Source organism: Pocillopora damicornis, chromosome 7 (assembly GCF_964200805.1).
Source record: "Pocillopora damicornis chromosome 7, jaPocDami1.2, whole genome shotgun sequence".
Classification (NCBI taxonomy): Eukaryota; Metazoa; Cnidaria; class Anthozoa; order Scleractinia; family Pocilloporidae; genus Pocillopora; species Pocillopora damicornis.
The window spans coordinates 10,062,809-10,088,488 of record NC_142676.1 but is presented as its reverse complement, the minus strand read 5'-3'; the positions used below and the strand labels follow the sequence as shown (position 1 = coordinate 10,088,488).

General features: G+C 37.5%; 3 protein-coding genes across 3 annotated transcripts in view; 2 read left to right on the top strand and 1 right to left on the bottom strand.

The window, feature by feature from the left end:
* LOC113685195 (uncharacterized) overlaps window positions 1-25,680 on the top strand; it is a 298,180-nt gene that overhangs the window by 115,556 nt on the left and 156,944 nt on the right. The window lies entirely within an intron of this gene.
* Window positions 18-2,437, top strand: LOC113685190 (inositol-pentakisphosphate 2-kinase). Its single transcript, XM_027202676.2, has one exon. It carries the CDS (start codon window positions 43-45, stop codon window positions 1,798-1,800), a length of 1,758 nt encoding a protein of 585 aa, XP_027058477.2. The 5' UTR covers window positions 18-42; the 3' UTR covers window positions 1,801-2,437.
* Window positions 2,351-20,298, bottom strand: LOC113685189 (glycogen phosphorylase, muscle form). The gene is made up of 21 exons (XM_027202675.2): window positions 19,088-20,298; window positions 17,158-17,259; window positions 15,857-16,042; window positions 14,633-14,882; window positions 13,999-14,081; window positions 13,545-13,688; window positions 12,638-12,730; window positions 11,509-11,655; window positions 11,028-11,191; window positions 10,786-10,900; window positions 10,224-10,325; window positions 9,012-9,159; window positions 8,487-8,545; window positions 8,347-8,407; window positions 7,716-7,796; window positions 7,285-7,313; window positions 6,790-6,840; window positions 5,965-6,092; window positions 5,267-5,401; window positions 4,640-4,706; window positions 2,351-4,137 (listed from the first exon to the last, which is right to left on the bottom strand). The coding sequence occupies exons 1-21, from the start codon at window positions 19,331-19,333 to the stop codon at window positions 3,988-3,990; spliced, it is 2,541 nt and encodes an 846-aa protein (XP_027058476.2). The 5' UTR covers window positions 19,334-20,298; the 3' UTR covers window positions 2,351-3,987.

The window sequence follows — 25,680 nt, the reverse complement described above, 5'->3', positions numbered from 1 at the left end:
ATAAATGTAAACGAAAAATGTCGAGAGGAATCTCAAGGCAATATGGCGGACATTTCGGAAAGCGAAACATTATTATCAAGTGTCTCCGCGTATTTCCAAGACCTACATGAGTGGAGTTATCGGTGTGAGGGAGCCTGGACTATGGTTTTATCGCTTCGTAAGCTGAAAGCTGTCTTGCGTTTGCGAAAGCGCTATGGTAATAATTCACTTTCCAAAGCAGATCAAGAAAATTGCAACTACATGAGAGAGATCTTACAAAACCTTGAATTCGCTAAGCACGTTATGTCACCACTGATGGGAGAGGACTACGTTCATGTGGGAAAAGTGGTTTCAGTTCCTGAAGTCTTTATGTCATCAATGACCGAAATATGCCGAGGCTTGCGTCCCGATCACAGACTTGATAAAGAGATTGACGAAAGTTGTCTATGGGGTGTAGTCATGCCAGATTTCTGCTTCCTACCTTCTAGTGGTATACTCTCCATTGAGACTGAAAATGAAACGAACTATCCAACTTTCTCTGTTGAATTAAAACCAAAGTGTGGCTTTCTTCCTTCGTCAAAGTACATTGATCTCAGTAGAGTAACAAAGTATTCTGTCTGTCAGTATTGTATGCTTCAAAAATCGAAAGTCAAAGAAGGAAAGTACAAGAAAGAAAGCAATTATTGTCCTTTGGATTTGTTCTCTGGGGATGTCAGGAGAGTCATGTACGCCTTTGAGTGTCTGGTTTCTAATCCTCAAAATAACTTTCGTGTTTTTTGTGACGGCGTTGCGATATTCACGGATGAAATCGTCGAGGGATTTATTCAAGAAGGGATTATGTGTTGTGCAGAATGGTGTCTTGAGATGGTACTACAAAATGCAAAATTTTTCGTGGAACTTACAAATGAAGATAAATTGTATGCCAATGCTACAAAAGAGCGCCATGATCTTAACAATTGTGTGACAACTAGAATGGAACATTGCGTGACAAGCACGATGGAGGGTTGCGTGACAACTCGTGGAAGCAGTATGGAGAATTGTGTGACAAAAGAGGATGATCAGCATACCATGACAGCAGATGAAAAAGGTAGAGATAACTTTACTACAAATCCACATGAATGTGGTCATGTTGGTCCCTATTCAAGGAAATTTCTGGAAATTTTGTTGAAAATTTTCATAGATGACTCAAACAGAAGTTACCCCAAAGTGAACGATGTGATTAAGTCACCAAATGCTTCCATATGTAAAAGAAGCAACTTTCTTGAGTCTTGTGTCAGTATCAACAAAAGTAATAATTATGAGCTGTTTGGGAATGGAGGGGTCCTAAAAAATCTTTTGTTAGTGCAGAAATTAGATGCCATTGATGTGGAGGGAATTTACCCTCTGTACAAGAGGGTGTTAAGTTATTTTGAGTCTAACCCAGGACTTAGAGAGAGTCTTGGTGTTGATGGTCCTTTCACCACACCATTATGGCAAAGGGTTGCTTCTTCTCTTCATGGTAACATCTTAGATGCTACTTCATCAGCACCTTCAATTACAGATCTAAACTCTGATCTGAATGACAAACCGAACACCGAACATGATAGGCTACTCAAGGTCTGTCAATTTGCCGTTGCCTCTACTGCAAAGGATTGCTCTATGATGGTTTCTTTTCGGAGAGCATCAAAGAAAGAAGCTTCTCTACCAGCCATTGAAATAACTAGTGGTGATATTTATCACTACAACATTGATCTGGTTGATTTGGATCCTAAGGAATTTGATCGTGTAGTGAAATACTATGATGACAGTAGAAAAACTGTGAAGGACTTCCTTGATCATTAATGGACAGCATCCTCATCACCATCGATATCAGTATCTTTATCATCATCAGTATCAGTATCATCTTCATAAATAAACAGTGACTTTATTATTTTCATTATCAGTGTCATCTTAAACATCTTTATCTTCATCATCATCATTATCACTTTCATCATTATCAGTATCATCTTCATCATCATTAGTATCTTTATTATTATCATCATCATTGTCATCTTTATCATCATCATTTTCATTACTATTTCTACCAGCTGTTGGGCTTGATCTACAGCTGCACTGTGTTCCACCACTGGTAGGGTAATGGCCAAAATCCTGTTAAAGAGCCTATTCCAGCCGTTCAGTCAGTAAAATGGAACAAATAATAGTGAACAGTGCAATAGTAGCAGTAGAGTGAAGAAGTGATGGAGGTTTGGCTGTAGGTCAGCCAAAACCTCCCTTGTTTTTGTTCACTTGTCTGCTTCCATCATGCCATTTAACATATAGTGCAAATAACAAAAAGATGATCTCAATAATAAGTTAATTAATAAGTACACAAAAAGCCAGACCATCAAAAGCCTTCATATTATCAATATTTATTGTACTTTACCAAAAAACCTACATCCATGGAAAATAAATTAAAGCAATGCAGCACATGCCATTCAAATTGTTTCTTATTGTTCTTGTTACAAGGTGACTATTATCCATAATCACCTGACCTAAAGGTGCACATGACATAGAGAAGAGTGTATGGCACCACAAATACAAAACTAGAAGAAAAATAATTCCTTGAATATTTTTTAAATCAGTTATCCAGCTTATTCATGGGAAAAATGTCACTACTTACTGTAATGGACATATGCAAAATAAAGGTTTAAATACCACTACATAAATTATGTTGTTGAGATATACTCACAGTACTAGCAAAGCATTGTAATCTATTATAATGCAAAGTTAAGTACTAAATGCCTACTGTTTGTTATTTGTTTGTTTTGTGATAGTGGTAATGACACTGAAAATTACACAAGTTTATTGATAGCATTCAATGGTTGCAATTTTCATTTTCTGCTCACAACACAAGAACAAAACCAACAAAAAAAAACAAACAAACCAACCAACCTCAATGTTTTTCAATGATCATTTCCCTTCCGTGCTGTGAAATTTATGTTTGATTCAATTTTAAGGCATGTTTGATGAGAGGGAATCAGTGTTGAGTTTTATTTGAGTTAATAAGTTATCACAATTGTAAATTATTTCTTTAGTGAACCTTTTAATAATATCAAATTACTAATAAGAATAAGTAGAATTGTTTTTCAATGCAAAGGTAAAACACTGTTATGACTTTGACACATGTTACAGATTTTGATTCAAACTTAAAATTTGATTGCTTTAAAATTAATCCCATCAGCCAATCATTACAAAGAAAAGTGGCAAATAAGAGTTAAAGGAAAACTCAAGTACAGGAACAGGCGAGAGACCAAGCCTTGATTGCTTGAAAATGTGGAATGATTTAGATATACAAATCACACTAGACAACTCCAAACATTTTATAGTTCCCTACAGCAATTAATGCTATGTAAATGCTACTTTAGGAAAAATAACAAATCTCAAAAGCAATTTTAACAGTCCTAAGGGCAACTAACCCTAAACAATAGAACAATGGCACCTGGGCAAGACAAGCTTAACAAAAACGCATTTATTCCATTGTAAGATCATCAATCCAATCATTTCAATTGGATCTTATCAAGAATTCAACTTACCTAGGTTAGTATTATCTTATGTATTTTCTAACTCTTGAAAACTACACTTGGAGATGTTTAATCTCATTTGAGCTCTTTACACTATTTGACTCTTACTGCAACTTTTGACTCGTTTCTCTTACCCGTTGTACAATGCTGTAAACTGAACCTTAAGAATTCTTGACCAAATAAAGACCTACTTTCCCTCTAGTGGTTAATAATTGCTCTGTGTTACTTTATGTTACATCTAACTTAAACTGCAGCAAATAGCTCAACAATTTTACCATAGCTTAAACCTATTAATGTTTGAAATTTAGAGCCTTAGAGCAAGCAACACATACATGTAAGCAAGTGTCATTCACTAAATTTGCCATATATAGCACTAAATATAACCGTTTATTTAAAGATTCAGGCCTAGGAATTCATTGCAAAACCCTTGCTGAGGTACCAATTTTCTTTAAACTGGCAAAATGGCAGCTTATTTCCCTCTGACGGTCTTCACTTCACTAGTGCTTAAAGGTTTCACACCCCAGATTTCATCTGCATACTGCTTGATGGTCCTGTCACTTGAAAATTTACCAGAAGATGCAATATTCATGATTGCCATGCTGTGCCAGTGGTCAGGATCCTGTGAAGCCAAGTACAACAAGTAAATCTTAAGAAGCTCTTTCACTGGCCTACATGACAAGCGTATTTTTCAGATCCGTCATACTGGTCAAGGAAAGGGGATCCAGTCGTTTCGTACTCAAGGACGTTTCGTACTCGGTCTATTAGTTCCCAAATTCAGACGATTCGTAACCAGTTTGCGTCGGTTCGTTACTGACTAGCTGGTTGACTCGCATCCATCTCATTCAGTAAAAATCAAAACCTAAAAGATCTCACGAAAAACCTCACGCGCGAGTGCGTAAGCAGATGTCACTGTTGTGCGTTCTCTTTATAAACAATTGCTTCCTAGAATACTTTCTTCTCAGTTAGTCGAGTTTTAAGCGTCAATTGAGATGTCGCATAAACCCCTATCAGCCACATCGCTCATACATTTCAAAGACCCGGTGAAATTGTGGACATATGTATAATGCGGACATAAGTTAAGAATGTTCCCGAATAGAAACATTCTTGGATCTGAATCGCACCTGGAATACTTCGCTGACCCGTTCTTGACATTTCACGTACGCATCAAAATCTCCCATCAGAAGGAACCTGCCAAACAGAAACAGAGGGGAAAATAAACAATATTGTAACGTGGAGTTTTTAATTGAAGGACTAACAGCCTCTTTATTCATGTGGTAAACGCCGAGGACTCTGAATTAAAATCTTTAGTTTCAAGCGATACGTTGAACGAATTCAAAAAAGTCAGTGAAGAATAGATATTGGCGCGCCGCGTATAACTCCGCGTGGATTACACGGCACTAACTTTCTTTTTTCACCGATAGTTTTTTTTTTTTTTTAACTCGTGCGACGGACATCGTCGAAAAGCAGGGAATATGCGTAGTCTATCAGGGAAATGATATTCGGTAGAAGTGCGGCCTAACATAAACTTGAATTGTTAGAGATCGGGCAGGCCAATCACTTAAAACGTGGTAATTTGGTATTATCAACTGAGTTGATAACGTAAATTGGCCACCGTTCGGAGTTTCAAAGCTGACGTTTCAAGCGTCAACCGCTCTGACGAAAGGGCTAACGCTCGAAACGCCAGCTTTGGAACTCTTCACGTTGACCGATTTACGTTATCAACTCAGTTGATAATATTGCGTGCTTACCTATCATGATGCAGGAGAGAATTGACAATATCCTGGAAAGCACCAGGTTCAGTCGGTGAAAAGTGATTGTCTCTGATCTGATTGATGGCTTTCCTGAGTTCAGTGTTGTTGTCGTAATAATCCATTGGCTTATAGCTACGAAAATAATTGATTTTATATCAATTATAAGCGCTGCTTGGTGATCTTCTTATATTTTTAAAGTGATTTAATATTTTGGAAGTCATAAATAGCGTACAGCAGAAAATCATGTAAGTCCCCTTGTCCGGAAAAAAAAAAGAGCAGCCAGTTTTTGTAGTGGGATAAAAGTCAAGGAGCAATTGCAAAACGTCTAGAGTAGATGACCTATTGAAAAACTGCAAAGAATTAAGGGGAATTCAAAACCCGGAAAATTTTCCTTGACAAGTGCACTAACAGAGAACTTTTCAAAGTGTTACCAGTATAACAAAGTGTACCAACATATAGTACCAAAGAGTACCAGTACAACAAAGAACCCCGCCCCCCAAAAAAATAGTAATAAAAGTGAGAACTCTGTGACGATCCCTCCACGATATTGGACCTGGATTCATTCTAGTTGCTACAGCGGTATGTAGTCGTAGTTTAAACAATTTCCCAGCTACTACAGCTTTACACCTGAATTTAATGAAAAGCTACAGTATTAATAGTATTTGCATGTGTTGTTTGTTAATTCTATTGCTCACCCTTTTGCTCTCAAGGAATTGACTTCGTCAACAGTCATTCCAAAGATGAAGATGTTTTCGCTGCCCATCTCCTCCCTCATCTCCACATTGGCTCCATCAAGTGTACCAATGGTCAGCGCACCATTCATCTTTCATTTGAATAAAAACAGGAACCCTTCGATCACTCATTCAATGTAATTTTGAACTTAAAATTTCAACAATTTCACAGTACATTATCACGTTTAGTTATTATTTTTATAAGATGTCACGATTCATATATATGTTTTCGGTACATCGAGCAGAAAGCAACGACATCATTAATCATTCTTTCCGGAGAAGCGCTCAAAAGTAGAGAAGAATGGGCCAAAACAATTGCTCTACCAGACCTCGTAAAACTAGCTCCTCTGAGTTTCCGTAAGGCAGAGTTCAACTTTTACACGCGGATTTTTGAGAATTATTCACATGAATGGCTAATGGTATGGTATACATCTATCAATCCTTTCATCCCTTAAGAATGACTAGCTTCTGTTTTCCCCTTACAGTATCACACCTTGAATTAAATAAAAAGCCAAAAGAGGAAATGATCACCAAATTCAGAACCTCCTGATTGTCAATCGAACGGGAAAGGCCTTAAGCAATGCGAATCGGCGAGAAATCTGCGAGGGATCATGCACTTTTAATGCCAGACCTCGGCAAAACTATCCCCAACTCGTATCAAATCTTCCCGCGAGCGGGCGAAACGGAGAAAGGCGCCGCTTAACAAAATTTGACAAGGAAGAGTTAATTAAATCAGCGTACATAAGATGAGAAGGTTGGACATGGTGTCTAAAAGGCAGTGTTACATACCATGAATTTCATGTTTCCTGTCCCAGATGCTTCAGTCCCCGCCAAGGATATCTACAACAAAATATAAATATCAGACGATTCCTAACATCCATCAATTCATCAATTCATCACCCTAAAATACAAAGGCAAACTGAGCACTCTACATCACGCCGTCGTCAGTCTTCATCATATCAGACACATTGAGCCAGAAAAACAAAAGAGATCGAGTCATATGCCAATTACAACAGAAAGGTGACAATTTAAACCCTTTGAGAAATCGCACTTGTTTCTTGAGAGACCTGCAGTGCATTCGTCATAAATTGCGTTGGAACTAGAAATCTAATATTGCAACGTAAACAAGTTGCGACATATTCAGAGCTCGTTACAGTACGTATTCTGCTTGGCAAGTCTCGGTGCTGTTTCTAGCTCTCCTATTAAAATGCGCAATCAACTGATAAAATGAAATGAAGACCTAAGAATGAACAACAAGCTTCAATAAAGGTTATGCGAATTTACCTGTTCAGAGAGGTCAGCTGCTGGGATAACTGAGGAACGATGTCAAGAAATTCAATTACAAATGTTAAAAAATTTTGAACATGCACCGAACATGTGCTTCTCCAACTTGAAGGAAGAATTAATTTTCTGCGCTGAAGTTGGATGTGCAAAAACATACACAGTGAAAAGGTCTTGTGGTCTCCAAGTCGTTTGTCGTGTGGTATTACAAGGCCCCTTCTTCAACACGCCAGAAAAAACACGAAATGCAAATGTAACGTACAATAAACCCTTCCGTCCGTAAATGTAAAAATGTTCTCTAAAAACAGAGCAGTTTTCGAAAACGCTGACCCATCTACCCTAAGCTTCCTATTTTTTTCCATTTACTAGCATGATAATTAGAGAAAAAAGTACATTACAATCTACTTGTTAGAAAGCTTGAATGAAAAGGATACCCTTCTCAGCAAGTGAGACTCGGTAATTTTCAAGAAACACAAGTTTGAGTTTGTCCCCAATGATTGGATCATTATTCACCACTACAAAAGAAAGATCGCGCAAAAAAACTAGTAATTACACGCAGAGTAACACGGTAAAGAAAACAATAAAGTTATCTTGCTACCCAGCTATACTTAAACCATAAAAAAGCAGGCTTGCGTTTTTCCTTTTAACCCTTTCATGCCCAAAAGTGATTAACATGTAACGTCTCCCTATTATATCTATACATTATCCAGGAAACAAGTTTTGAGAATACCCAAACTTATCAGGCAGAAGTTGTCAGTTATCTTGATCTAACACCGAACCCTCGTAACTATGTTACAAGGAAATGTTTGGCTGCCAGAAGGGAGAATTAACAATCAAATCTTGGGAGTAAAAAGCCTAAATACATCAAGTTAAGTGTAATAAGTTAAAAGTGTCGTCTCCTCTCACTTTAAACATCCATAGGCAGTGTTTTTACTCGTTAAAAAAACAGCAAACGGACGCAAACAAAGTGGAAGTAACGAGTGTCAAATGACAAGCAGGCATTGTTCCTTTGGTACCTAATACTTAAAGGAATAAATAATTCCATTTTTGTGAACATATTCCCACCTTTGGCAATGCTGTTGAAGAGTTTAATGATCAGTTTGGCCATGTAGTAGCCTGGAGCTGCCTGCCAAAACAGAAACACAAATTCTAACAATAAAGTAACAAAAAATTGCATTCCCATAATACATAATGCACATACTAACCTTTCCTCCAATCATGACAGTGCGTGGAACAAACTCCATGCCTGGATTTGCCTTAAGTCCTGTGAATTACACAATAAACAACATAAGATTACATGCTTAATATCCATATCAAGACCACTTTCCTTGGGTGAAAATTTTCCTCATACTACTGATTCAACATCTCTACAACTTTCCATTTATAATATTCATATAAGCACTAAAAACACCCATTTCTACATGTAAGTGATGCCATTTATGTAGTAAATTCAGTAGTAAACGGCGCGAAAGTACCGGAAGAGTGAAATAAAACGAGGGAGTATGGGTCGGGTCTCGTACAATATGCGACCCGACCCAAACCTTCCGCGTCTTCTCGCTATAGCGCCGTTTGTTATCGCGCTTCGTTTTATTAACTGATCACATAGAAGCAAAGACTATTGAAGTGTAACGAGGAGATACATTAGGTTTAAATGAATCAGAGGATTGCTACATCTAGAATTTACCACGTTCCTATTTTCGGCTAAAAAGAAGTATCCTAAATGTACTTACGGTTGTACATAATTATAACATGAAGACAGTTCATAAGCTGTCTCTTGTACTCGTGAATCCGTTTTACTTGCACGTCAAAAATGGAGTTCACATTGACGTCAATGCCATACTCTCTCTTGATGTAATCTGTAAGTCTGATCTTGTTCTCCTGCAAATGCACATGGTGACGCTAATATTAGCCTTTAATCCATTGATGAAAGAACTTGCGAATCAACTGATGCACGAAAGATTAACGGAAGAATGGTTCTGACGTAGGGCTAACGCTCGAAACATCAGCCTGAGGATCTTTAGGGCGGCCAACTTACGTTATAAACTCAGTTGATAAACCAAGTTTGGTCGTAATACTTCTCTGAAAACACGCATGCAGACTATTTCAGTTATTGTTAGACACATTTTCACATTACGCAGACAGCTCCTGGTCTATGGTGATGGCGTTTCTCCTTTCGGAGGGTCCCCCCATTGTTTGCTATCTAGAAAGCGATATCTATTGAAGTTTAGACTAAATAACTGAGTTTACACGACACATACATGTACAATGTATGTTTTATTTTGTCACAATATGGCCAACATAGGCCAGCACAGCAATGAAACGACTGATAGTTTTTCCTTGCATTGCAGTATGTATGCAGCTGTTTGCATATATGTTGTCGGAAACAAGTGCACACGACAATCTCGAAAGGTAATCTGGGTATTCGATAATCAAATGAATTTTAAAACGCAGAAAAAATAAATATGGACAAAAGGACTTAGGAAGAGGGGAGAAATGTATGTGTACACCAGAGGAACAAAACCATCCAATATTACGTTATAAACATTTTTTTTAGGTCATTTCTGATTCGCTCTCATTGAGTTTGCATCGTTTTCGCCGTTCATTAGGGTCAGTTCGTTCCTTTTTTCGTTTTTCATCAGGTTTAAAATTGTAACCAATATTGCGAAGAAGATAAATTCCTCAAACCCGCTGTGCCTCTTCCTTACAATAACGTTTCTAAGATTTCCCTGAAATCCTGCGGTCAAGGAACCGTGATCTGAAAACACCTGCAATGCAATTCAGAGTTGTCGTGTGCACTTTTGCGCTTTTTCCGAGAATCTTTATGTACACACCTGAAATCTGCAGCATCAGAAAACTAGAGCAATGGTCTATAAAACTGTGCTTTAACACAGTCATAGTTTTATGTGAAGACTGGAAAATATTAAAACCAAACGAATACTAACCTGTTTGCTCCTCATGATAGCATGTTTGAAGTTTGTGTCATTGACATACTTCTCTAACTTTCTGAGCTGAGAAAGATCAGTGATCCATCCTTCACCAATTTTCTACAACAGAGTCGCATTAAATATAACATGAGTAACCCCAATAAAACAAGTAAAAAATTGGTGGTCTCATCCAATTGGAAGGTTTTCTAGCAAAGTAACAAAACAGATGTAGACGCTCGTCATCGAAAGGTTAAAATTCACTTTGATCAACCTTTGAAGGAGAATTCTGCAATGATTATAGAGAGGAAAACACTTGTCATTTGAATGAACGTAAATAAAAAATTAACCCTTTCACTCCCAAGATTTGATTGTTAATTCTCCCTGATAACTGCTACACATTTCCTTGTAAATAAGTCATGAGAATCTGGTGTCACATCAAGATAACAACTTTTATCTGATAAGTCTTTGCATTCTCATTACCTGTTGGCTGGGTAATGAACCGATATTATAGGGAGAAGTTACAAGTAAATCACTTCTAAGAGTTAAAAGGTTAACAGAGTTTTTCATCGATTTGTATTACCTCGCAGATAAGATCTGACAACCCAGGGTTGCAAAGAAGAAGCCATCGTCGAGGTGTCACGCCATTGGTCTTGTTTTGAAACTTCTCTGGAAACATCTCATAGAAGTCTTTAAACCTATGAAATTATTATAAATTTGATAATCATTTTAATCGTCAAGTCTAACCATTTGCAGGTTTGCTACTGCATGTACCACATAAAAGAATCTCGTTTCACGGTTACATCGTGTGTAAATCACACTTACACAGAGATTTTGAGAAGTTCAGAGTGAAGAGCGGCTACTCCATTGATTGCATGTGAACCAACAATGCACAAGTGTGACATGTTAATGCGTTTTTCAGGTCCTTCTTCCACCAGAGACATTCGTCGCATTTTCTCCAGGTCTCCTGGCCACTTCTCTGTTACTTTCTGCGAACAGATCGTGAAATTACATATTAGGTGGAACGCGTAAGCCCGATCATGCTGAATTGAGGAACAAGAAAAATTTTTCCTCACAAAGTCTCTCTCCATCCCAATAAAAAATAAGTGAATATTGGTCATGGCCAGTGGAAGCCTCAGAGGTTAGAGTGAAAGTAAACCTCCTGTCAACTACCTCATTCCATCCACAGGATGTACTGGTTACAATCTATTAAGGCTAAACAAACTAGAATACAAATTTGTGGCAATAAGTATAAAAGGTGTGGGGGGTTCATACATTACACAGATCACCCAACACTATTCCTTACCTTTAGGAAGAGAGCATTTATTTCATAGATGATCTCCAGATGGCGGGGCAGAATGTATTCCAACATGTGTACTGGCCATCTTTCTAATGCTTCAGGAAGAACCGTGTGATTGGTGTAACTAAAAGTCTTCACACAAATATCCCACGCCTATGAAGTCAAAACAGTACACATGTATGGAACAATATGCACCAAGGTGCTGCTTCATATCTCACATAAGCCTGTAAGCTGGTCCTCAGTGTGAGTGATTTGGCACAGGTGTTTCTAATAATTATTTGTTTGCCTTGAGCAACACAAGCCGCTGAGAGGTCGGCAAGGGGTCTGGTACTCTCAAATCTCCACGCAGGAGTGATGCACCACCTGCAGCACTAAGAATGAGGGCCTGTTTTCAGGCTAATCTCGCACCCATCACATGAATTAATTTCTGTACAAAACTCATTTCTTTATGTCAGTGTATTGCAGATATATGAATAAAGTGGGTAAGTTTCTAGGCAGCATATAACAGTTTGCAGATTTTCCCTACATCTTGGCAACTCAGAAAGCCACAAGACTCTAGAACAAAAATTTATCTTTCAAATCCGTACTCTTCATCCCCACAGTATAAAACAAAAACTTTTCATTCCACTAATTTATTCTTTTCATTACAATGTCCAATTTCTACACATAAACAAACACACACAACCCACAATCCCTCAATTCCCTCTGACGAAGGGCTAACACTCAAGCGCCAGTGTTGTAACTCTTTGCAGTGGCCCATTTACATTAACTCAGTTGATAATACCAAATTACATTGCAGATATACATTTACAGCTTTGTTCCTTCAATTCCTTTCAATCATTCAGAAATGTGGTCACAACAAGTGAACTGTTTCATGTGCTAATCTTGGAGATAAAAAGCCTTTACATAAATATTATACATCTTTAGAACCTCTTTTATGTATAAGACATTTGCATGAAGTGAATCAAATAAATCCAGTCAAGTTTCTCCTAATCCTCAACAAGTAAAAAAAAAAAAAAAAAAAAACAGCTACAATCTTTTTAACGTTGATTTGTTCATTACTTTGTTTGGCTATTTTTTTGCTTTCTACTTTTTTTATTTTTCTGTTTCTGCTTATTTACATTTGCTGTCTTACCTTATCCCAGCTGAGTTTCTCAATGTCCAGGAATACTCTCATGAGTTCTGGAATGGCTAGAGAAGGATGAGTGTCATTCAGCTGAATAGCAACCTGAAAAATAAAACAGCAGCTCTGTGAATAAGCAAATAAACCCTTAGCACCTAAGAGTGACTAACATCTACCTTCTCCTTACATTAACACCCTTGGATAACACATGTAAGTCACAAGAATAGAAGAAATGATCAACAACTAAAGCAGTTCTTAATTGTTAAACAAATTCTTTTTTGGCAGCACCTTAGGAAATGTAATGAGAACATTAAGGAGAATATGCCTACCAATGTTAAGGTGTAGAGGGTTTATCACTTCTCTGTCATTCCTAATTTTTTTTCTTTTTTTGTTATTGTTAAAAATTCAAATAAATGCATATTAATTCTCCCCTCAATCTTCACATAAATGATAAACAGGTACATGCAGATGATGTCAAGTCCATATATAGCACAGCTACTACATAATGTGACCTTACTCTCAATGAATGAATAATAAATTGATTTTCACAGTGTTGAGCACTACTCAAGTAGTAGTAAAAACAAGGGCTGAAAAAACTTCAGGCCTGGATGGGATTTGAACCCATGACCTCTGTAATATCCATGCAGTGCTCTACCAACTGAGCTAACAAGCCAACTGGGAGCTGGTCATTATGTTGGCATGCAAAAAACCAGTGAGGTGATATTACGCAGACAAGAGATGAGAATAAAGAAAAATATAAATTAGAAGATTATTAGTTGATCCAACATCAAATTCTCCAAACTAACATTACAAGAATCGAATTCCAGACAGTAGGGAGAATTACTAATGAGATCTGGGAGCCAAAGGGTTAACACTGAATGACTAAGAACCCTTCCACTGAGGCAATTCTGGAACTTACCTTGTCTGGAAAATCCTCAAAAGTTGTGCGAACAGCTTCTCTGGAACCAAATTTTGGGGCTTTGTATCTTCTAACAATGTCAGTGAGTGTGGCAGAAACCATAAAGTACTGTTGCTTCAAGCGTAGCTCCTTCCCCTCAAAAAACTGAAAGAAAATAAAAAAATTTAAGGATATTCATGTCGAGTTAATTAGTAATGACCAAGTAAATTTCTAGAGCAATTTTTAAATGAGCATCAAAAGTAATCCCACATTGCATTGGTTTTGCTTTACTTTGAACACTTTGTGATTGATTCAGAAAACTTGCGGTACTTTCTCAGTCAATCAGATGCAAACTAAAACCATTCAAAGACTTTGTTACCCACAAGTACTTTGGTTGGGTTTACTTGAGGTCTCATTAGTTCTTAAAGTTAATTTCTTTTCTTCTGATTACCATCAAAATTAAAAAACATCTTACATTATCATTTGGGTATAGAACTCTTGAAATATTCTCTGCCACATTTCTGTCCAGTACAGCTTTTATGTAATCTCCATCATTAACTGGAAAAAAGAATAAAAATATATATATTAAAAAAAAAACTCAACCAGTTTACTATTCAAACATTTTTGAAAACTACTAAAGTTACAAATCAACTTGATACACTGCGTCTGCCAATAGTCAAGATGCTAATAGGTAATGGCCCATCATTAACACATTCAATATACCCATAAACATATCAAAAACAGTCAAATACAGATTTATTTTGAGCTAATCAACACATGAATTCCTATCTACAGATGGCTGCAAAATTAAAGAACAAAGTGATAGGGGTTTAGAGGTTCTTTATCAAATTGCAAACATGTATGTTAGCACCAAAAGAGAGAAAAAAGAGAAGTCCTTGCAGAGACAGTACATGTATCTTTCTTGGCATTAAATAAAGCAAAACATAATATCATACACAAAAGCCACACACTCTGAGGGAAAAAGTCTTGATAGCACAATGCAAAAAAAAAGTCTCGGAGGAAAAAAGTTTGCATATTGTCACAGAAACAACCTACTCACTGCCACATGACTTGCCACTTGAGTATCCCTGACTTCAGTAGTTACTTACAGTATGAAAGATCAAAACTCTTTGGAGATTTAGCTGCCCACAGTCTCATGGTGTTACAAGTGTTGTTGCCATAGCCAGGGATGGGTTGATCATAAGGCATAGCATACACTGTACTTGTATCAACCCAGCGCTTTGTTTTGCCAGTTACGTCTGACTCAACTCTTCCATAAAAATGAACAGGGATCATGTACTCTGGTCTAGCCTTTTCCCAAGGACATCCAAATTTCAGCCAGTCATCTGGCAACTCAATCTATGATATGGTGAGTGACATGACTCATTCAGTATTATTGAGTTAAAATTTACCTTCTACATCAAACCACAATAAAATTTTAACAATTCCTAAGTTTTCACCTCATTTAATTTTAGTAACTCTCCTTACTGCTTACTGTCTGCTACACAATTCTTTTTCTGTTAGTGTCATTCTGAGAATTTCATTTTGGATCAACAAATCAAAATCACCCAGTAACTGATATTCTCCTCATTCTCCTTTCTTTTCAGCTTGATATTGTATCAATGTTGTTACGATAAATTCTATATTGGTCAGTTATGGGGGGTTAACTGGTGATCACAAGGCATGGAACTTATATCTTGCCCATTGAAACCTTTACCATGGACATGCACTTTGGCCCTTGTCACCAAGTAACCAAAGCATCTCAATGTTATTCCGATGTATTCCATACATTTTGAGACATTGCTTTGGGTCTTTGGGTTCTTTTGGAAATAAGGAAGCTATAATTGCAACTAATAATACATACCAATTGCTCTTTTTAGGCTACAGAAGTACATCATCACACAAAATGACTGTTTAACCCTTTAACTCCCAGAATTGATCAACATGTTACTTCTCCCTACCACACCCAAACTCTATTGAGCAAACAGGTAATGAGAATACTCAAACTTATCAGGTAGAAGTTATCTTGATCTAACACCAAAATCTCATAACTAATTAACAAGGGAATGTATAACAGCTGGAGAGGAGAATTAGCAATCTGATCTAAGGTTGAATAGTAATGAATGCAACCAAACACAGTGTAGCTATCATCTGGGAAATTTTTCCCAGACAGAATTTGGAATGTTACCAGTTAAAGCTTTATTCATCTGACTTGTAATAGTAAATATTCAATGGCAGACATGAAACCAAGGAAAAAACAACATATATATACAGCTGTAACACTCACCCACATAAAAGAGGGGTAACAAAAGGAAAAAAGTTATTTCACAGACCTGATTTCCATGACTGTCAATAGCTTGTTTGAATATTCCATATTCATATCTGATTCCATAGCCATATGCAGCATAACCTAAGGTAGCCAGTGAATCCAAAAAGCACGCTGCCAATCTTCCAAGACCTCCATTTCCAAGACCAGCATCTTCCTCAACTTCCTCTAACTCTTCCATCTCAAGGCCAAGCTATATCAAGCATAAATAATTCCCTCAAAATTACAAAAATTATACTCTTAACAGTAAATAATTTTGCATCAGGGAACATGGGTTGAGTGAGAAAAAGTCAACATTTCAAATAGTGTGACACAAATATAAATAGAGAATAATACATGGGCAGTCACGTAGATATGGAATTTCTCTTTGAGTGTTAACTTAATAGCTCACAAGTGAGCGCACCAAACAAGTGAACACAAGAAGAGAAATTCTATGTCTACAAGCAACCATGTATTATTTTGTTTATCATATAAACACAGTAGCCCTATACTGGGAAGAAAAGCCGACTTCATTAATGAATGAAAATAAATGAATTGACAATCCCCGAATAACAATCATAGAGTGCATTGGTGCTAACTCTTAAGATAGAAAAATGCATTGGATCCTGATTACAAAACCAACAATGGTTGTAATGTTCAATTTACAAAATTCTCATTTATTGACTTTGTCCTTACTGACATAAGAAGTCTTTCAGGTAAACAGTCAGCCAAAATCAGCCAGTGACAATCTTCTAGTTGTCAATTTTCATTCTTGGCTGAGAGAAATGCTAACACCAAAACCACTGAATATGTAACTTTAAGTTTTTCTTTAAGTATATTGGTTTTCTTCCCCTTATAAGAAAGTTTCAACCTCACTGTCTGTCAGCAATACATATTTTTTAGTGTTTTAGCCGCCATAATTCGAGGATTCTCAAGACAAATAACTTGTATGTGAAGGTTTTGCTGTTCATTTATCAACCTGACTGAGTGGCGTCAAAGGTGAGTGACACGTCAGTAGCTGCATGATTGGCTATATCAACACAAGTAAAAAAAAATACGATATTTTTTGCATGTGTGTTGTTACAGCTTTTCTCAGGGCTAGAAATCCCTGAATAACACTGCAGTTTATGTGATAAAATTAATTCTTTAAAATCAAAGAGTGCCGGGATTCTGATTTTTCCTTACAGTATCACCCTTTAATCAGATGTAAAGGTCATGAGAATAAAGGTAACAATCAACACCTGAAGAACCTCCTGATTGTCAAAAAATTATCCTTCTCAAAAACACAAAGAACATAGCGAGGGTTGTGTCCTAAAGCACAAGCCTTACCTGGTACATGGCTTCATCACATTCTCCTTGAATTCCTAGATTGATCATAGTGTTTGTCAGCGCACGGCCCATGTAATACTCCAGTGAAAGATAATATACACGCTGCCAATGTAAAAAAGTGAAAAATACTGAGTTTGCCAGAGCCTGATCATTACTGAAAGTTCCATGGTAATAAAAGAAGCCAGTTAGTGCTCAACAATAATAATAATAATAATAATAAAATCTTTATTACCATGTCAATGTATTTAGCTCATAGAGCTAATTGGGGACACCTACTATTACTAAATTAATAAAAATAAATAAATAAATAAAAAAAAAAAAAAAACTATGTACAGTATCATAGTAAGTAACAATACAGCCGATAAACTATGCATTAAAATTTTAAAATATTTAGAAATATCAACAACAAAGTTATATTATGTTATGTGATGTTAACACAGTAACTCTATAAGTGATTAAGACAGAATTTCCATACAATATCAAGCACACAAGTGATGAGAATATGCAAAAATATCAAGAAGATTATTAGTTGATTTAATACAAAATTCTCCACACCAGGTCAACCCAATAATGGTAACAGTATAAATAACAAAAATAATATTACAACTGTGCTTTTAGAGACCTTTAGAAAAGATGTAATTTTTTTTGTTAGGGGTACATGTAATTACCAAGTTTTACCAAGCAAGTTTTAGATCTCACTCTGAAATAAGATTTTTTTCACTGGAAATGAAACAGCATTGCCTTGGATTTGGTTTTATGCCACTAAATCAAAGAGCATTTTAATTTTGTAACATTAACTTGCTGCTAATCACTGCACAATTATATGTACCCATAATATAAATATTCAACAAAGAGCTATCTACATCATTAGACACTGTATACTAGAAAATCACTCTTTCATTTTTTAGTTCTTTTCCTCTAAAATCATTAATACAAACTGCTGTCTTTTAAAATATGGCTCATGAGGGTTTTCTGGGTACAAAATGAGGAAAATCACCAAAGAAAATCAAATCCAGCTGATTGACATTTTTTCCTTGTTTAGTTATGATCTTCACATGAAATTAACCCACAAACCCTAAAATTCATTCAAAAAAAGGGGTGGACATCTACAAGTCATTGTTATTACTTATTTAAACCTTTGGTAAATGACTGGATATTAAAACATCTAACAGATGTCCTGGAATGTCATCAAACATAAACACTATTTGCTCTGCCTTGATCCTAATCAAACAGAATTTTTCATTATTTTGGAAACCTGTACTTCGTAAACTGAGGTTTCCTACATAATATTGACAGCCTAATTATTGAGTGAAACTGTTGGAACGGATCAGTTCAAAACAAAGTAATGCAAAAAAATAAGTTCAATTACCACAAAAAAAAAAACACAAAACAGAACAAAGTGTTTAAAAAAAAACGTTAATTCCTACAATGTCGCGCATAAGTGGGTCAACTGAACTTGACCAGTTGATAACAATTTGATGCCTGCCAATAATTTATGCAAAATAAGAACGTGTTTTCTGTCACGGTTGTGCTCTTGCAACCGCAAATGCCTGCACAATTTTTGATGACTTACATATTCTTTACAAAACCTTCCAAGCACAAAAGCAATCAATATAGAACAAAAATGCCGTTCAGACGTAAGCTTTAAAATTGTGGCCTGGCTCCAATTCAACATACACAGGGGTTGGAAAAACAAGTTCACGATTTCTGTGGTAGAGGGAAATAATTGCTGTTAAAAAGCCGGTAGGTTGAACTTTCGCCAAATGAAAGCAGAAAACAATCATGGTTAAAAGAAATGAAAAATTCCTTCACCATGAACATCTCTAAACCAAACACACTTCTAAAAAGATGAATTGTGTTTTTTAAATATGGATGTTGGTAAATTTACTACGGGTCAAAATGAAAAGACCACTACAAAATACATTAATACCTTGGGATCTTTCTCGTAATAAGCTTGCTGTGTTCGAATCCACTTTCCAACCAATTTGTCCTTCACTGTGTGCGCCAAAGAAGCGAAGTAGTCGCGTTTCGTTGCTACGTTTCTGTCCTTGACGAGCGAGTAGTGCAAATGGCGATTAAAAGCTTCTTTTAGACTGTTCACACCTTCTACGATCGGGAGCCGTCGAAGAGAGATTTGCCTCTTCCGTTCAGCATCCGTCAACGGTTTCTCACCCATAGTGCAAGAAACAGTGAGTTTTCACCGATAATTAAACAGATCCCACAGTCTTCTTTGGACCTTTCAAAGCAGCTCTCGAGCACTGCCTACGATTCTGCTCTGCAAACAAGGAACATCACGTAGGTTCCAGTCCCTGCACTTCACACTCCACGGAGTGAGCCACGCAATCGACACGTAGATTCACGCAGTTGCCACGCTGAGGACAGCTATCACGCGTCAAGGGGTTAAGTTCCGTAAATTTTAGCAACCAGGTCGTGCTTAGAAATTGTGTGAAAAAGAATTGCTTAAACAAACTCATCGAACTACTTCGTGGGGAAGAAATTCATAAATATATTTCGAATGGTTAATACCATTCCTTCATACGGATATTTACTTTATGTTTCATAAAATAATTACACTTTGAACCCGTAACATAGTCATTTTCATCACTTCACTGGTTGTCACACCATATTACGTCACTAGTTCCTTGCTAGGGTCTCTCCCCCTGAAGAGGGCGTCGTTGAACTCGTCATATTATACAGCTTCATCTTATGGATCGGTCATTATTTTTCGCTGGGGCGGGGGGGGATGTTACATGGCTTATAGGGGAACAGTGGGGGATCGGTCATCGCCAACAGAGTCTAAAGGAAGGGCTTCAGAGAGCTTGCGAATTGTGAACTGCGAATGAGAGGAATCACAAAAATTTTGCAGAGCTCTAGGAGGATCGATGAATTTTGTCGTGAAACGTCAAAAATCCTTAGACTTCCCCCTCTCCCCCCCTCCCTCACAGGTTAAGGTTCCCCTCCTCTATTTAATGGCAGGAGCCATTGCCTGATAACGGTTAATGCTGATCCGCGCATCAAGTGGACAGAAAACAATACTTATTTGATCAAAATGGATTCTGAGAAGAAACTATTTTATAGTAACGGAGTAGGTAAAGGGTATTGAATACTATTTCCTTTTCTTTTTACCTTCTTTAGGTTATCTCCAACTTTGATTCCAAACTTTGGAGTTACAAGATAGCATGTAATGTTGTAACCTTCCCGGAGGGAAGACTAGGTTTAACTCTTCGGAAACCAAAGACTGTTGCAATCATCTGGAACGAAAACTTCCATGTCTCAACATAAGAATCGGCGAACGGTTTGATTCCATGACTGTGCTCGTTGACCCGTTTTACTCACCGACTCAGTGATAGCTGACGTGCGATATCGCCGCTAAACATGGCTGATCCTGCCAGTGCAAATGGTTGATCTGTTCTGAGGCCTCCTCATAGTATCACTGAAAGAAGGAAGGCTGGCCTCTTTTAACTTTTAGAGCAGCAATCGACCTTCCTAGCCACGATGAAAATGACGGTAATCAGGTAATCAAGAAATCATAAGGGGATGGAGAGGGAAAATCAGGCCAGGATTTGTTGATTTCAGTTCAGTTGTTTTTTTTTTGTGGAAACCATAATGGTTTTCTAATGCGCTTTCTAATTCCGAAGTCATTTGATCAGTAATAGAATAAATCTCGTCGCTGTTCCCCAGTACGTCACTTTTACTCACAGGAGATCAAGGCTCACTGAAAGAGGACGGATAGACAGATTTGTTGTTTTATTTTATTGCTCATTTTCCGTGAGTCATTTTTCGGTTTAGTAAAAGAGGGGGGGGGGGGGACTAGGAAACACTCCACAACATGAGGAAGAGAGTGGATAGAGGTCTATTAAAAGTTGGGCTGAATTTGGCTTGTATGTAGCTGAAATACACACCACACACATTTGTAGGCTGTGTGCTCGCTGTTTTCGTAACAAATATAAAGAAAAGAAACTCGACATTTGACTTGATAATTTGTGAAACCGATTTTAACTATCAAATAAAGCCTCGATATATAAATTTATGTATACATATAGTGTAAAATTTTGACGTTCGTAGAACAGTGCTCAATACATAGGAGAAGAGCGATGTATGTATTGTGGGAGGAGAAAGACAAATAAACTAAAAGTTCATCCCTACAAGCTTGTTTCGTGGTTGCCCACTCATCAGGGGATTTAATGAGAATAATCTTTACCATCGCTCATATAAAATATAATCTAATTTATGCAGCGCGAAATTTAACAGTTAAGTTGTTGCGTAGGAGGGCTTTGTTTCTGTGGCGGCAGGGAGACACAAGTTCATTATGTTTGTTTAGTGTTGATAGTTCGGGTCGGCAGATTATTAGGAATTTTTCTTTGAGGCAGAGATTACAACTTTTACTTGAGCTATTGCACGGGGAGTGTGATGGGAGAATGCGCCAGGAAATAAAGTGTTCGATGTTGTTGAAGTCGTTCTCTGTGAGTCCGATGTACGTTTCTGTCGTGTTGTTGTCTTTGTGTGTAACGGTGGCTTGGTAATTTACTGATGGTTGCAGGCAGTTTCCGTCGAGCGAGCATGCGTTCTTTTGTCGGCAGTTACATGTCTTGTCATTAATGTAGCGGCGGTGGCGGCATCATCAGTCTGTATAGACGCGGTTAGGATGCGTTTGTTATGGTTGTCGATTATTTGTTTCGTTTGTTCATGCAGCTGTAACTGATCTTGATGGTGTTTCGGTTGAAGATTTTTCTGAGCTTGTGATCTTTAGGAAAGTACTTGTCTACTAGGGCGAGGAATTTGTATCCGATGTTGGTGCTGGTGTTCTTGCTAAAAGGAGGGTTGTAACAGAGGATGTTATTGCGTTGTCGGTTTTCCCGTTGCTTGTTTTGATTATTTGTTTGTTATAACAAACAAATAATCAACTTCCTAGACGCCACATTTAACCTTTAGCGAAGCACTTATCAGCCATTTACAAAGCCGAGTACTTCACTGCAATACGTTCACCGCGAGAGCAACCACCCGCCAATCACCATAAAGAACATTCCCGCCGGCATCAACAAACGACCGGTCGTCCCTATCATCTGACAAAGCATCCTTTGACCAAGCCGCCCCTCCATACCAGAAAGCACTCGACGAAAGTGGATACCACTACAGTATGAACCAGCCAAACAAGCAAACGGAAAAACCGTTAAGACATAACTTTTCTGTGACTCTGAGTTCCACGCTTACGCGATCATCAGACAGATTCTGAAGCTTAAGCGTGAAACTCAGAGTCACAAAACAGTTACGTCTTATTGATTTGTCCAACTTTCAGATATACCACGCTCTGTATGTGAACGCATCGAACACTATACTGCAAGGACAGACTATAATCAAGATTTATTTATTTATATATATATATATATATATAGGTGAAAGAATCAAAGAGGACGCATCGATTCTCTGTTACTCTGAGTTTCGCGCCTGTGCGCTCGTCAGACAGAACTTTATTCAATGAAGAACATACCTCCTTATATACAAATTAGATAATTAGCTAATTAACTTACTAGTGTAATGATAGTACTAATAATAATAATAATGATAATAGTGTAAAGTAGTGTAATCTGATCTACGTGTGAAATAAAGATTCTATAGAATCTTTATTTCACACGTAGATCAGATCATTACACTAGTGTAATTAAATTCTTTCGAAAATTTCAAATTACCGAGTTGAAGCTGGTTTGGTTCAAGATTTCCACTTTCCTCAGGGCTGGGATAAGAAAATGAGATCCTGTAACGCTCGGAGCCGGCCTGTTTCCTCAAAATCTTTCTTTTCTTTCTCTTCCCCTCCCCCCCTGGAGATGAGGAAATAAAGAGATATTCTAAGGACGGGGTTTGATATAAGACACTCCCCCCTCCTGTTCAGGCCTTACTATTGCCCTCCTTCCATTTTGAAAGGAGATCAGTGAGTGAGGGGATACCCGTCGTCATAACATTTTGTTATGCAAAAGAGAAGTTAGAGCCAGCGGGAAGGGTGAGACACGCACTTTGGATGAATGAGAACGGGGGGTCGCGAAAGGAGAAAACAAAGTGAGTCTTTTGTACCCTCCGCCTTGCACTCCTCCTCACGCAAGCTGCCTTCCTCACAGATCGAACACAAACCTTCTGAAATCATTCTTCTATAACTGTTTCGTACCAAAATAACAAATTGAACTGTTGCGAGAGGAGGACTAATGCACGCATGAAGAAAAATGAAAATAGCTTCGTGCTCGTCGAGATCATTGTTTCAAAGTCAACTGCGACTTGGTAAAACTCGCATCGCTTGATCGATAGTCGCCACGTAACGTCTCCTTCAAACTACTGTCGATTTTTCTGTCGTGTGTTCCTTTTTTTTTTAGTTTTCTGTACGAGCCTGTTTTGAACATAGACACTCAGGAAGCAGTGGTGATAAGTCATCAGTGTACTGATGATCAGAGATTTGGAATACCTAAGAAATTACTTAACAACTGTATTCCGAATGCACGGTTTATTTTACTGTCCAGTAGAGTAACCATTGCGATAGCGGTTGTTGTAGGTACTGTGTATCATTCATACACGACTTTTTCCACAGTGCAAAATTCGATTCTTATCAGAATCGTATCTATTGAAGCAAATGTGGATAAAAAGTTTGAAAAGAAAAAACGAGATAACAGAGTTCACATCATTGAGGCCATAAATCCCTAAAAGCAGCTCTTGAGGAGAGATTCGAGAAGAGCGAACACAATGCGAGAGGTCACATCAGCGAGGCTATCAAATCCTTAGAAGAAACTCTGGCTGAAAACTCAATTAAAAGCAAATAATATACAATAAGCTCATCAGCGACGTCATTAAATCATTAGAGGCCCTCTTTGAAAAATTTGTGGGAAAAAAACTTGATCAGAAGGAACAAAGTTCCAGAACTGTCATCGAGGAGGCTACGAAAACCTTGAAGCACGCCTCAAGACTTTTATGGTTAAAAAGTTCAATATGCTTAAAGGACTGGCGGGTAGGTAATGTGAAGTTATAAATTTTAGCGTGGCATGTTCCATCAGCATAATAAATTGCAATAAGCATCGCAATAGAGTTCAATTTGAATTATGTTGTTGAAATTCGTGAACGTACGTAGCTATGCGTTGCTATACATTTGATCAGATAGAATATATTTTTATGCGATAGAATAGAATTCCATTCGATTTGGAGCGAAAATCTGTTTTGATATGTTTTAGTGGACATTATCTGTTCAAAGAAGCGGACAGCTCTCCCGAGGGCAAAGTTCTAGGATAATTGAGATGTGTTTCGCGTGACCCCAGTTGAAATCAGCGGATATCCAGTGTTATAACGCACCGATCGATTCGAAGCGTCAGGAACTGCTGGTGACTCATTTACTCAACATCATGGCTTTCCCCTTACAACTAAAGATCAGGACAATGACAGCTATGACGGTTACTGTGCTAAGGCACTTAAAGGAGCCTTGTGGTACTTGGTCTGTCATAGCTCAAACCTCGATGGTTACTATCATCATGGGAAGCACTCATCGTAAGTTGATGGAGTCAACTGGTATCACTGGAAAGGTTACCATTACTGTGCGAGGAAAGCTGAGATAAAAAGCAGACTGGTAGAGTTTTAGAGCTAGGGTTATATGTATTATGCCGACATAATTTTGGGCGTAATGTTATTGTCGGAGCATTGAGCATAATGCCGGTATCAGAATGGGCATTTTTTCAGCATAAAGAAAATAATAATAATAATTATAATAACGATATTGAAATTAATATTTTCATAACTGTAATGAGAAATTTTCACTCTCGAGTGCTATTAGTAAGAATGCAACAAATTCAAAGGCTTGGTTAATAATTTAAAGGCATGGTTGCACCATTGCATTATAAGGCTTTCGAGTTGTCTATCCAGTATCCGCCAAAGGAGAAAGGGGATAGAGGGGGACAACGGGGTCACAGCCTCCCACATTATTTACTGTTGTCCCCATCTGCCTCAGGACTCCCCCCCTTCATTGTATTACTCTTGCCTTCAGGTTAAATAAAAGGATAAAACATGGGTTTTTGGTGAGCTGTGCCAAAAGGTATCATTTTTTACCTTTCTCTGGCGTTTCATTTTTTGGGGAAAGGGAGGTAATTTTCTCTAGATGAACATTATTACAGGTCAAGTTTTTACTGACCATGGTTATCACTGTTTGACCATTGATTCTAACATCTCACTGTTTAGAAGCTAAAGAAAGTCTCAGTCCACTGTTCAATTTAATAGCTATTGCAGTTTGAAACATTTCTTGATTAAATTTAGGAATCCTTAATATACTAGAATCATGCCATTTAGAAATGAAACCTAATAGCAAAACTTGAAGTTAAAACATGAGTACTCCTTTCTAATCCCTGCTTATGGTTTCACTAATTGCATATCCATAGCGGAGAGTTATCATCTACACCTTGATCACTGTCATTATGATAATGGATTTATTATTGTCGGTAATAATCACATCTGACAAACTTAGTATCTTTAACCGTTCAGTTTCACCCTTTACACCCTAACATC